Below are 13,657 nucleotides of genomic sequence, written 5' to 3'. Positions count from 1 at the left end.
ATAGTGTCATTACACTAATTCAGAGTTCTGTATTTGATTTCCCTCTATAACAACTATCAAGTAAAAAACACTTATGCATAACTTATGCAACAAAGTTAATTTTATTTGGTACATCAATCTTGAAGTCCTTATGTGATGTTTTTTTGTTGTTGTTGACGGGCAGAGGGGTTTGAGATGGAGTTTTCACTCTTTCTCCCAGGCTGGAGTGCAGTGGTGCAGTCTTGGCTCACTGCAACCTCGCCTTCCGGTTTCAAGCAGTTCTCCTGCCTCAGTCTCCCAAGTGGCTGGGATTACAGGCACCCGCCACCACACCCAGCTAATTTGTGTATTTTTAGTAGAGATGAGGTTTCACCATGTTGGCCAGACTGGTCTCCAACTCCTGACCTCAGGTGATCCACTCACCTTGGCCTCACAAAGTGTTAGGATTACAGGCATGAGCCACTGCACCCGGCTGAGGTTTCAAATATGAGAAAAATCATCTTCAGTGAAAGGGGCAGGGCACAGGAATGAGAATCTTTGTACTTCTGTTCCTTTAGATTTGGACTTTTTTTTTTTTTTTTTTTTTTTTGAGATGGAGTCTCGCTCTGTTCACCCAGGCTGGAGTGCAGTGGCGCGATCTCAGCTCACTGCAAGCTCCGCCTCCTGGGTTTACGCCATTCTCCTGCCTCAGCCTCCTGAGTAGCTGGGACTACAGTAGCCCGCCACCACGCCCGGCTAAGTTTTTTGTATTTTTAGTAGAGACGGGGTTTCACCATGTTAGCCAGGATGGTCTTGATCTCCTGACCTCGTGATCCACCCACCTCGGCCTCCCAAAGTGCCGGGATTAGAGGCTTGAGCCACCGCACCTGGCCTAGATTTGGACATTTTGAAACACCGTGTGGTGAACCATCTATAATTTGTAATAAGCTTAATTTTGTATTGTCACTTAGGTTCCAAGAGCTGAAATCCATAATCAGTGCGTGTTTGCGTGCTGGGAAATAGTAGAGTTGACTCCAGAGTAGAAGGTGATACTAAAAGCATGGTGCTTTCCCTGTGGGTTCTCTGGCCATGAACCCCAACAACAGTGTCAGAGCAGAAGAGGGAGAAGGCACCACAGACACCAGAGGTCCTGGCCCTCCTTTAGCAGGATCCCACAGAGCCCTGTCTCCTGCCTGGCTCTGGCGAATGCATCAGCTGATGAGCTCTATCTTGAGGTCACTGCATCTAGCTAAGGTGCTAGTCTGACCCGTGTGCACCGCCAGTGGCAAGGATGGAGAGTCAAGACCCCAGAGACTGGATCTTTCCAGAGCTGGGACTCAGTGTTTTCCAAAAACTCATTTCCCACAGCTTAACCTTACTCTTTTGGAAAAACAGCCCATCAGGGGATGAGAGCAAGCCAAAAGGTACTGGCGCAGGAAAATGAAAAGGACATCGTCCCGCAGTGTGCTGTGAAATGTCACAGTCGGAATTGGCTCCTCTCTTTTAAAGGTATGAGCGACTGGAGGACCAGCTGCATGACCTGACGGACCTGCATCAGCATGAGACGGCCAACCTGAAGCAGGAGCTGGCCAGCATTGAGGAGAAGGTGGCCTACCAGGCCTACGAGCGCTCACGGGACATCCAGGTACCTTTCTCTTTGTGATTAGACATAGACCTGGGCTCTTCCCTGGCCTTAATTCATTTTACAGTCTAAATGTCTATGCCTAAGTCCTAGAGGGTTTCTGGCACATGGGACAAAATGTTTTCTCTGCACATTTTCTCTGCACCATGTAAACCCCACTAGTTCATGTTATAGACATTAGTAAGTAAAAAGACAATATTCTTTTTTTCTTTTTCTTTTTTTTTTTGAGGTGAGTCTTGCTCTGTTGCCCAGGCTAGAGTGCAGTGGGTGATCTCGGCTCATTGCGACCTCTGCCTCCTGGGTTCAAGCGATTCTCCTGCCTCAGCCTCCTGAGTAACTGGGACTATAGGCACACAGCACCACGCCTGATTAATTTTTTTTGTATTTTTAGTAGAGACGAGGTTTCACCATGTTGACCAGGCTGGTCTCAAACTCCTGACCGCAGGTGATCCACCCACCTCAGCCTCCCAAAGGGCTGGGATTACAGGTGTGAGCCACCGTGCCTGGCTAAGAGACCATATTCTTTATACTTTCTGCCTAAATCAATTAACAAGTATTTATAATCCACCCCAAGCCCATCACCACCAAAACTGTAAAATGTGAAAATAGGAGACAAACTCTGGCTTCAAGAACTCACTGCCTAGGTGGAGAGTGTGGGATAGTACAGCTGCCAAAGAACTCAAGACAGCACAAACATGGGCCAAGTTACATGACACGGACACTGTGAGCCACAGAAATTTAGCCATATGGTGCCCAGCAAGCTGTGGACTGTGGGAGCAATCAGTCATTTAGTGGCAAAACATTTCCACGTTCAGTCCCACGTCTGCCGTATCAGTTGTGTGGCCCTGAGTAAGACTTGAGCCTATTCACTCATCTATAAAATAATAGCATTCACATGGCCGGGCGCGGTGGCTCACAGCACTTTGGGAGGCCAAGGTGGGCAGGTCACGAGGTCAGGAGATCGAGACCATCCTGGCTAACACGGTGAAACCCCATCTCTACTAAAAATACAAAAATTTAGTCGAGCGTGGTGGCACGCGCCTGTAGTCCTAGCTACTCGGGAGGCTGAGGCAGGAGAATCACTTGAATCCGGGAGGCAGAGGTTGCAACGAGCTGAGATTGCACCACAGCACTCCAGCCTGGATGACAGAGCAAGAGTCTGTCTCAAAAAATAAATAAATAAAATAATAATAATAGCATTCGTATTTGTAAGAAATTAAAGCACTTCAGTGCATACTGTATGCTCAATACTAGCAAGGCACTTCACAGGTTTCTCTTTTCCCATTTACTTCTCAGCAACCCTTTAAGGTAGTTTCTGTTATTATCCCCACTTCTCAGATATGGAGACCGAGGCACAGAGAGGTTAAGTGGCCTAAACAAGGTCTTGCAAATCATCCTTAAGGAAGGAATGTAACTGAATGTCCTGGAGAAGGCGGGACTGGAAGGAGTGGGTAGGATCTGGGTGGATGGAAGGAAAGGATAATGGGATCAATATAAACAAAGTTGTGCTCCAGTATTACCTAATGTGATCCTAGCACGTAGTGAAACAACCCCAGGTTCCTTGATTGCCTTAAAAAAAAATTGCCCAGGGCTGGTGGCTCACACCTATAATCCTGGCACTTTGGTAGATTGAGGCAGGAGGATCACTTGAGGCCAGGAGTTCGAGACCAGCCTGGGCAACATAGTGAGACCCCCCCCCTCGATCCCTAAAAACAACTTTTTAAATTTAGCTGGGTGTGGCAGTGTGTACCTGTAGTCCCAGCTACTCAGGAGTCCAAGGTGGGAGGATGGCTTGAGTCCAGGAGTTCAAGGTTATAGTGATTGTGCCAAAGCACTCCAGCCTGAGGGGCTGACAGAGTAAGGCCCTGTGTCTCTTAAAAAAGTACTCTTCAAGCAATGCCCAGCTTCATTTTTATGGATTTTCTCTGTGGACAGTAGTCATTTTCTCCAGCTCTAGGAAGGCTGAAGGCTGTGAGTCCAAGCCCCACTTTACAAGGGAGAAAATTAAACATAATGATAGCACTTTCTCCCGCAGTGTGTGAGCTGGAGTTTCAACTGGCCACATTTTATTCCACTCTGCTGAGGGCTGAGCCTGTGCTAATCCCAGATGCCTACCTGGACAATTCTGGGAACCAGCACATTGGAGCTGATGGGAAATTCTGCCCCCAGAGACCACATCTCAAAAGACACTTGGGAGGTTTCTGGCCCTGTTCTAGATTAGGCGAGTTTGCTTCACCACTGGCTAATTCGAGAAACTTGAACCATTTAAATGTTAAATGTTGCCAGGTGGGCGGGGTGCAGTGGCTCATGCCTGTAATCGCAGCACTTTGGGAGGCTGAGGTAGAAGGATCATTTGAAGCCAGGAGTTCAAGACCATCCTGGCCAACATAATTAGAAAAAAAATTTTTTAATTATTGTAGCTTAACAGGGTGATGTGCCTGTAACCTTAGCTACTTGAGAGGCTGAGGAGGGAGGAGTTTGTGGTGACAGTGAGCTGTGATCGCACCACTACTCTCCAGTCTGGGCGACAGAGCAAGGCCTTGTCTCCAAAAAACAAACATAAAAATGTTGCCAAGTGAACAGTACAATTGCTTCACGAAGTCGTTCTATTTTAGAGCATGTTTCGGGTGTCACTGAGTGGTATATGAATTCATGGTTTTCTTATTTAGGGGATAGTTTGGGTTAATATTGTTCTTCTGTGTTTTAACAAACATATTTTAGTGGTGAAGGACAACAGATAAAGTGGGGAGGGACCACCTAAAGGGAACTTAAAACTCCAGAGAGGTTCATTTCGACATTTTCCGGTTTCCTCTCTCACTCAAAAGTGCAAAGAGGACATCTATGTGAATGACTGGAGCATCTTCCCTGTCATGATGGCTAGAATCCTGGCCCTCTTCACCTATGCTGTGTGACCCTGGATGAGTTAGTGCTCTGTGCCTCAGTTTCCTCCTCAATAAAATGGAAATATTAATGAGCTCTACCTCAAAAGGTTGTCAAGAAGATTAAATGGGATAATCATGTAAGGTCTTGAAATCTTTGCCTGGCACATAGTAAACAGTCAAAAAATAAATACTGGCCATTCCTTACATCTGGGAGTAGCCACATTCCTCAGGGCTTCTAGCAGTTGAGCCTTTTGACTTCATCTTTATTTCTTATTTGTTTTATTCTTACAGACAGGGTTGCACAAAGGGAATGGGCTGCCAGAGACAGAGAGGCTGTTGCCTGCAGGGATGCAAGGGTTTTGTCGTTTTAAACAACTGAGTGGTTTTTTAAATCCTGAATTCCCTATTAAAAACATTTCAAGTAATCCCTTTTTATGGTCATCATCCCCAATAAGTTAATGACTGGACCCAAGGACGTACCAAAAATTGTGGGGCTGAATACTCGGGCTGCTGTGACTCAAATTCCTTGCAATTCACTGCTTAATTTTCTTGGATTTTTCTTTTCGTTAAAAAAAATTGACAGCAGTTGTAAGACAATCCTAAGATCGGTCTACTTGTACATGTAATTCATCTTATAATCAAAGATTCATGGATTTTCCTAAAAGGTTGGTCTTTTGTCTTGTTGCATCACCTTTTCTGTACTACGCCTAAAATGGAGGAAACCTTGGACCCAAGTGGTTGAAAAGAACGCGTGATTTCTGGTACATGCCTCTTACTGTTAAAAGCCAGCACTTTCTAGAATGTGAAGATCTGAAGAAGTTTTATCCTTTTCGTTGGTAGCCTAGTATAATAGAAGTTACTATAGTAACAGAGAACCTGTTCTTTGGCCCATAGAGTTATTCAGCAGAAGAAAAGCAAATCAATCTTGGAGCCATTATGCTTGTTTAAAACCTGAAAAGATGACTATATTTTAATTGAGCAAACACAGATTGGCACATGAGTTAGAACAGAGAGGGGCATATTGTACTACCTCTAGTTAGATCCTTTTCACCCAGCAGGCTTGGAGGTTTCTCTCTCAAGCCTCACTTTTTTCTTTTTCTTTTTTTTTTTTAAACCGTCTCTCTCTGTCGCCCAAGCTGGAGTGTAGTGGCACAATCTTGGCTCACTGCAACCTCCGCCTCCTGGGTTCAAGCGATTCTCCTGCCTCAACCTCCTGAGTGGCTGGGATTACAGGTGTGTGCCACCATGCCCAGCTAATTTTTATATTTTCTTAGTAAAGATGAGGTTTCACCATAATGGCCAGGCTGGTCTTGAACTCCTGACCTCAAGTGATCCACCCACCTTGGCCTCCCAGAGCGCTGGGATTACGGGCACGCCCCACTGTACCTGTCAAGCCTCACATTTTCTTACTGGCACCTAGCTGTCTCTTTCATATTCAGCCAGTATGTGGCACGTGCTGCATGCCTGGCTCTGGCTCTGTGCTAGAGAGGACAGCAAATGCAAGATGCGCTAGTTCCTGTCCTCAGGCAGCATATGTCTCATGGTTGGGAAGGAGAGCTGAAGGGAGACTTGACCTCATCTCATGGATCAGGAAAGGCTTCCCCAAGGGTGTGGCAATCAAGGCAAGACCTAAAAAATGAGTGGGAGATCCACGGGTGAAGAAGGGACGGAGTGGGGGATGCACACATCTCAGGCAGAATGTGCAGAAGCCCTGAGGTGAGTCTATGCTCCTTTTCAGAACTTAGAATAAAGCTGGGTGTGGTGGCTCACACTTGTAATTCCAGTCATTCAGGAGGCTGAGGCAGGAGACCAGAGGTTGAGGTTGAAATGAGCTCTGACTGTGCCATTGCACCCTAGCCTGGGCAACAGAGTGAGACCCTGTCTCTTAAAAGAAAAAAATAACTTGAAAAAGGCCAGAGCACTATGACAGGGCAACGGGCTGGCATGAAGTCATTGAGGGAGGAGCGGGAGCTGAACCTGGGCCTTGCAAGGCCTCAGAAGGCCATATTAAAGATTGGAAAGGTTTTATGAAAAGGAGTGATATCAAATATGTATCCTTAAAAGACCACTTGGGCGGCTCTGTGGAAAATGGATTCGTGAGGGTGGGGAACAAAAGGATATATAGGGAAATTCGTGTAAGGTTATTGCAGGCAAAAGATCCCAGTGACTTAGATTGGGATGCTGACCAGGTGGAGAGAAAACCAGACCAATTGAGCTAGAAACTGGATGTTGCCTCTGTGGCTGGGTGGCGGGTTGGATGAGAAGGGTGTCAGGGTATGCACGTTAGGCTTCTGGTATGAGGAACTGGATGGATCATGGTGCTCTGCTCTGAGAAGGACACTGGAAGGGAACACGGTTGACTGCAGGTGTTGGGTAGCTGCAATACATGAAGTCACACTTGCACGTGTTGCATCTGAGGTGCTTTCAAGAAGCTCTAATGGAGATGTCAAAGAGGCACGGAGATCTGTGAGTCAATCTCAGAAGAGAGAACTGGCCTAGAGATTAGGCCGGTTGTAGTCATCTTGTGTCTTAGTAATTGAAGACTTGGCATGGATGAGATCCAGGGAGATAGCCTCGGATGGTATACTAAGTAACACTGCGTTCAGAGAGCAGGTGAAAGCACAGTTGCCCTGCAGTCAGCCCCAGTCCCTGCCCCTCCCTTCTCTCGCCTTCCTCTGCCAATCTCTAACCGATGGATGAAATCTTTGAGCAGTGGAAATAAGGACTGGCCATTGGAGATCCCACACACTCCTTGGCTGAAGGTGGAGTAGTCACAGAGTGGAACCTCCCTCCTTCTCTGCTTTGTCCCTGATGGCACCAACAGGCACCAATATTTTATATCACTTTATTTCAAAAATAGGGAAAGTCAGGCTGGGCACAGTGGCTCACGCCTGTAATTCCAGCACTGTGGGAGGCCATGGCAGGCAGATCACTTGAGGTCAGGAGTTTGAGACCAGCCTGGCCAACATGGTAAAACGCTGTCTCTACTAAAAATACAAACATTAGGTGTGGGGACATGCACCTGTAATCCCAGCTACTCAGGAGGCTGAGGCAGGAGAATCGCTTAAACCTGGAAGGCAGAGGTTGCAGAGATCACGCCACTGCACTCCAGCCTGGGTAACAGAGTGAAACTCTGTCTCAAAAAAAAAGAAAAAAAAAAAGATAAAGTAGGCTGGGCATAGTGACTCACACCTATAATCCCAGCATTCTGGGAGGATGAGGCAGGCAGATCACGAGGTCAGGAGATCAAGACCATCCTTGCCAATATGGCAAAACCCCGTCTCTACTAAAAATACAAAAATTAGCCAGACATGGTGGTGCGTGCCTGTAGTCCCAGCTACTCGGGAGGCTGAGGCAGGAGAGTCACTTGAACCCAGGAGACTGGAGGTTGCAGTGAGCTGAGATCATGCTACTGCACTCCAGCCTGGCAACAGAGCAAGGTAACTACGTCTCAAAAAAAAAAAAAAAGGTAAAGTCAAAAAACTTAGCCATACTTCCTCATTTGTGGTATTTTGTGGTTGTGTACACATGCTCTTCTACTCGTGAACAACAGGAGAAAGTGAGCCTGGAATTCTTGTTGCACATCTTTGTCTGTCACCCTCATCAGCAGTTTGGGGATTTGCAGCTGCCTGGGCGTTGGGCTTTCTGAGCCGGGGCTTTTGTGTACAGCTGAGCGAGCACTCGCATGTTGCTCACGATCCCAACACCGTTTGACCCTTGCTGTCCCTCTTGCCCACAGGAAGCCTTGGAATCCTGCCAGACCCGCATTTCTAAGCTGGAGCTCCACCAGCAAGAGCAGCAAGCTCTGCAGACAGACACGGTGAATGCTAAAGTTCTCCTGGGGAAGTGCATCAACGTGATCCTGGCCTTCATGACTGTCATCTTAGTGTGTGTGTCCACCATCGCGAAGTTCGTCTCGCCCATGATGAAGAGCCGCTGCCACATTCTTGGCACCTTCTTTGCCGTGACTCTTCTTGCTATATTTTGTAAAAACTGGGACCATATCCTGTGTGCCATAGAAAGGGTAATAATACCAAGATGAAGCTGCTGGTTCCTGCCTTCAAGTTCTTTCAAGTTTTTTTTTTTTAAGGAAACTCTGTGCATACTACCGAATTTTACAATGAATGATTGCGCGGACTCGTGTGCAAGAAAAACTAGGGCTGTGTGGTGTAAATAACTACAGTTCTCTTAACTCGGTAGCAGTTGCCAACTCAGTCCTTGTACTTCGTTAACACGAATCTATGTCAGAGCTCTCCTACCTTGCTCACTGCCTTAATCAGACCGATTTCCTGCCCACCTGACTGGCCCAGCGTGGTAAACCTCTGTATATTGAGACCTTGGCGTAATTGGTGATCCAGAAGAAAGAGGTCTCTCTCCTAAGTCTCTGTCAGAATTGAGCTTCACAATTGCTAATGGTTGTTTTCTGTGAGTCCTATAAAAAGCAAGGATATGCATGATTCAGGGAATGAAGAACCACAGGCTTGGGCAGTGTTAAACACTGTGGCCTTTGGTCCTCGTGTGATCCACCCTGCTTGTCTCCAGGCAACCATAGGTCCCGTCATGTACTCAGTGTCCACAGTGGTCAGTCGTTTGTGACCCTGTAAGATGGAAATCTTATCACACACCTGTTATCCAACAAGTCTACCTGAGGGGTTTTGTTACACTTTAAATGGTAAGACATAGGGATTTATGAATGGAGCTTTCCCCTTCTCATACGCAGGCAACCAACACCTGATTTTATCTGAACTGGCTAGCAAATGCCCAGCCTTCAGAGTGTGCAGGAATGTTTTCAGATCCCTCATCAGACTGTGACTTTAACATTAATTTGGAATCCTGTGAGCACTACTCTGAAGGTTTGTGTTTTGGCAAATCTTTTTTTTTTTTTTTTTTTTTTTTTTTGAGACAGTGTTCTGCTAAATATTGCCCAGGCTGCTTGCAAACTCCTTGCCTCAAGGGATCCTCCCACCTCAGCCTCCTGAGCAGCCAGGACTGCAGGCACAGGCCACCATGCCTGGCTGTTTTTTGGCAAATCTTGATTGTGATAAGCCCCCCTGGAGGATATGGTTCACTTTATGTGATTCATTTTATTCACAAGTCTGTGAGGGACTGCAAAGCTTACTCAGGACATGAAAACAAATGATGGTCATGTTGCAGTTTTTTCCTTGAAGGACGACGGAATCGTAGCCTCTAAAGTTAAAGTGGACTGAGGTGTCAGAACACTGAAAGCATGAGGAAACGAGGACATGGGGTGTGACTGAATGGCGGCTAGATTCGTGGGGGCAATTTACCTGGATGAAGACTGAGAGTGTCCTTTTCAGGATGTGAAAAGCTAGCAAGAGTAAAATAAATAAGTCCAGCGTTTGAGCCAAGGTTGCCCCCGTCTCTTAACATCTTACTGAACCTAAGTCCTGAGGTACTAGGATGGCCACACTGCCTCTGAGCTGAAAGCATTCAAAAGTTCACATCCCTGTTTGGGGGATACCGTTCACCACCTTCAGCCCAGATGATACTTTCCTTTAAATCTGTGTCTCTGTGTACATAACAAAGAGGAAGATGTAAACAACGTTCATGGGAACTGCTGTTGAGCCCCTTGTCCCACCACTCGCACCAGCTGCTGCAGGCAGGAAGGCATGTGAGTGCACATTTTCTTCCAGAAGACATCAGGTCTCCTGGATTCAAATTAAGGGCAATATTTTGCGAACAGCTCTTCTTAGGGAAATCTCCTGAAGGAAAAAAATGTGACAGAATGTGCCATAGTCTGAGAGAATGGAATAATTGAGCATTTAGTACAAAGTCCAGTGTATATGAGTTGAACTTAGGCAGCTCAAGCTTGCTTTTTTTTTTTTAAGTGTGCAATTCAGTGGTTTTAGTAAATTCACAAACTTGTTCAACCATCACCACTGTCTAATTCCAGACTCATGCTTTTTTAAACAATAAATGTCATTTCATGAAATCTTTGGTGATAAAGTATTTTGGATTCAGGGAAGAGGGAATTACCAGTCCCACCCCCATCTCATGGCTGTCTCTCCTTTCATTGTCAGACTCCCCCTGGTCTCCCACGTTGATGTGTATACACTGATCGTTCAAGTCCAGGGGACAGATAAGGAGTCCAAGTGCAAGGCAGGGAGGCAGAGAGAATGTTGTGCTTCCTTCAGCTTTTGTATTTCAATGGCCAGCATTACCCTTTACCTGTGGGCATCAGACTCAGCATGGGCTGAGAGCTAAGTGTAACTTACACTCCTAAATGAAGCTGGGGCCTGGGTGGGTCCCTCTTGGTATCTGTGAATCTTTCCAAGCACCACTTTGGACACACCAGGGATTGAGTGCTGCTGTTAGTTTAGAGAATGAGAGATTTCTAACCCTTAGGTGAAGGGCTCTGGGATGGTCCAAGAAGATGTAGGCCTCATTCTCACACTAGCCCACACCATTCCAGTGCTCAGCCTAGCAAATGTGCTTTAATGCACACTTCTCAGACCTGTGATCCATGTATCTTCTCCCCAGTGACAGAAGTAGAGAAGAGAATGAAAAGCAGCACACTCTGTCCTCTCTAGTCTGGAGCTGTTAACAGAACCTGCTAGAAACTAGCTTTATTCTAACATACTGTAGGGTCTAAATCCTCCTACCTGGATCATGAATTCCTTTTAAAGAGTTCATATTTTCATTGACTTTCACTAAATGTCAAATAACCTTGTTTTCACTTCGATAGGCTCAACCTACCTGGCATATTTATTTCACAGTCTTGTTGAAAGTTCATGAAACTTTGTACTTTTTAATAAGATGATACACTGGAAAGAAACTTAATCTCTGCAGTTTATTCTCTCTTAAGGAATAAATACTCCCACTGTTTTCTTTAATGCGTAAGGAGATTAAATGACATTTTAGAAATATTACAATTAAAAATAATGATATAGCTATAACATATGCTGGATTTGGATATTTAATTTGTGTTTGTGTCAACTATAATCCTTTCTCCACACCTTTCATTTATGGTAAACATCTTGGGCCAAGCCCAAGATGAAAGTGCTTGTTGGGTGGGTAAGCACTGCTGGGTCACTCAGCAAACATTCCTGAGTGTAGATGCTGGACATTGGATTCTAGCACTGCGTTTATCTGGTGACATACTGTCCTGTGGGTCTTGAGTTGGTTATTTCAAGTTCAAACTTTGAATATGATTAAACCGGAACACCCTCCCTCGCCCACCGCCAAAAAAAAAAACAAAAATGGAAACCCATAGTGAAACAGCAAAAAAGCACTTCGTTGCTGGGTTTGGACAATGAATGTGGAATTAGTCCCAAGTTTCTAGCTTGGCACAGTAGCCTCTGCCTGCGTGATCCTTGTCAGCTATTCACAGAAGGAAATCTGAAACTCTGTCTTTCATTTCAGCCGTGGAGGCTGTTATCCTTCTCTGTCAATTAGCATTCATGTGGTTTTCGCTCTTTCTAGCTCTGTCACTCTTGTTTTCATTTAAATATTGCCCCACTCTGTGTGTTTATTGCCTTGCTATCTCTCTAGCATATCAGGTTTAATTATGGGCTCAGTAATAATGAGGAACTAGCTTCCCTCAGGCAACTAATTACTTTTGTCTTTTTTGGTGGGATTGTGCCAAATTATTTTGCATTGAATGGGAACGTTTTTGCAGTGAATCCAGATATAGTTGTATTGGTTTGGAAAAACATTTAAATATATTTATTCATGTGTACATGTGCGATTAAACAACCTATTTTACATGTTTCTGTAATTCTGAGGAGTGGGCTGGGGGTGGGAAGAAATGGCATCACTTAAAATTCAGGGCCTATGTGAAGAGGTGTTTTAAAGTTAGCATATGCACAAAGGAACGAGTTGGTTTAAAAAGATAAATCACTGCAAAGAATGAAATTGGCTTATTCACATCAAAACTAGATAAGATGTTAAAAAAAAGATATGAAACAGAACTAACCTATAGTTTCCTGAAATCAGTACAATTCTATTTATAAGAAGCTAGAAAGTAATGCACCTTGATTGTTTTAGGAGTGATTTATGTGTTGCAATTTTAATTGATTTAAAGCATGTCTGCTGTGTTTGTCCTAAGAGAAATATTTCAACAAAACGTGCTCTGTGTTTGAGAGATGTTTAGGCAGTAGTTAGCAACTCTGAAAGTAGAAACTGGAAATGTTAATAATATTGTGAGGCTTGTTGCAGAATTTCCATTTGGTGAGTTACTACTTAGTTTCATGTCAGCCTAAAATTGTGAATTCCCTGTAGATTTTCACCCCATTGTGGTGTCATCAATGAATTCAAAGCGGGTGCCATTATTTTTTTAAATAAACACTTGATGTTAGCTTTGGTGTTAAATAAAGAGGTAGATTTCTTAAATTTTCACATTTGTTGGAGCCCATCTTAGTAGCAAATGTGTGTGTGTGACCAATTTTTTTAAATAGATTTTATATTTTAGAGCACTTTCAGGTTCACAGCAAAATTGAGCAGAAGGTACAGAGATTTCCCTTATGAACCCTGGCCACAGACAGGCATAGCTTCCCCTCCACATGAGCGACATTTCCCACCAGAGTGGTGCATTTGTTACACTTAATAAACCTGCATTGACACACATCATTATCCGCAGTTCATAGTTTAGGGTTCATGGTGGTGTCATTCTGTGGGTTTGGACAAATGTATGACTACATGTATCCCCCATTACAGTATCACACAGAATAGTTTCCCTTCCCTAAAAATCCTCTGTGCTCCGTCTATTCATCCCTCTCTCCCCCTGTAGTCAATTTTTAAATGAATCTCAAGTCTTCGATATTGTAGGAAGTTGGCAATGTGTGGCCCGTTGCTTGAGCCCTGACAGAAAGAAGGGTGGTTTATTCACAGTCCTGCTAAGATACTAGCGAACATGGCCTTGTGTTGAAAAAGGGGAAGTGATGGCGAAGACAAAGCAGAGCCTTCATGAGCTGGAATGAGACAAGAGCAATGCCAGTCCAGGTGGGCACAGGGCAGAGCACAGGAGGGAGCAGACGCCTGACTCCAGCAGTCGGTTTAGTGGGCTGTCTCCAGTTTGTCTGGGGCTTTGGTATCTACAATGCGCTTGATTTCACTGTGTGTGAACTCTCATGAACCAGTCCAGTGGTACAGATACCAGTGCTATTCCTACAATATTCCCCGTTTATCCTCAGGAGATGCCTGAAACCTCAGATAC

The 13,657-nt window shown here is 44.9% G+C and overlaps 1 protein-coding gene across 4 annotated transcripts in view; it reads left to right on the top strand.

Moving 5' to 3' along the window:
- TMCC3 (transmembrane and coiled-coil domain family 3) overlaps positions 1–11,395 on the top strand; it is a 314,353-nt gene extending 302,958 nt beyond the window's left edge. For all 4 annotated transcript variants that reach the window (XM_030939344.1, XM_030939345.1, XM_030939343.1 and 1 more), the window contains exons 3-4: positions 1,468–1,603; positions 8,222–11,395. In XM_030939344.1, coding sequence (XP_030795204.1) covers positions 1,468–1,603; positions 8,222–8,524 — 439 coding nt within the window. In that variant the 3' untranslated portion in view covers positions 8,525–11,395. The remainder of the gene's footprint in view (positions 1–1,467; positions 1,604–8,221) is intronic.
- The last annotated feature ends 2,262 nt before the right edge of the window (positions 11,396–13,657 follow it).

This window comes from Rhinopithecus roxellana, chromosome 10, assembly GCF_007565055.1.
Source record: "Rhinopithecus roxellana isolate Shanxi Qingling chromosome 10, ASM756505v1, whole genome shotgun sequence".
NCBI classification, from domain to species: domain Eukaryota; kingdom Metazoa; phylum Chordata; class Mammalia; order Primates; family Cercopithecidae; genus Rhinopithecus; species Rhinopithecus roxellana.
Note: the sequence above shows the minus strand (reverse complement) of the source record. Positions and strands in the feature narration are given on the sequence as shown.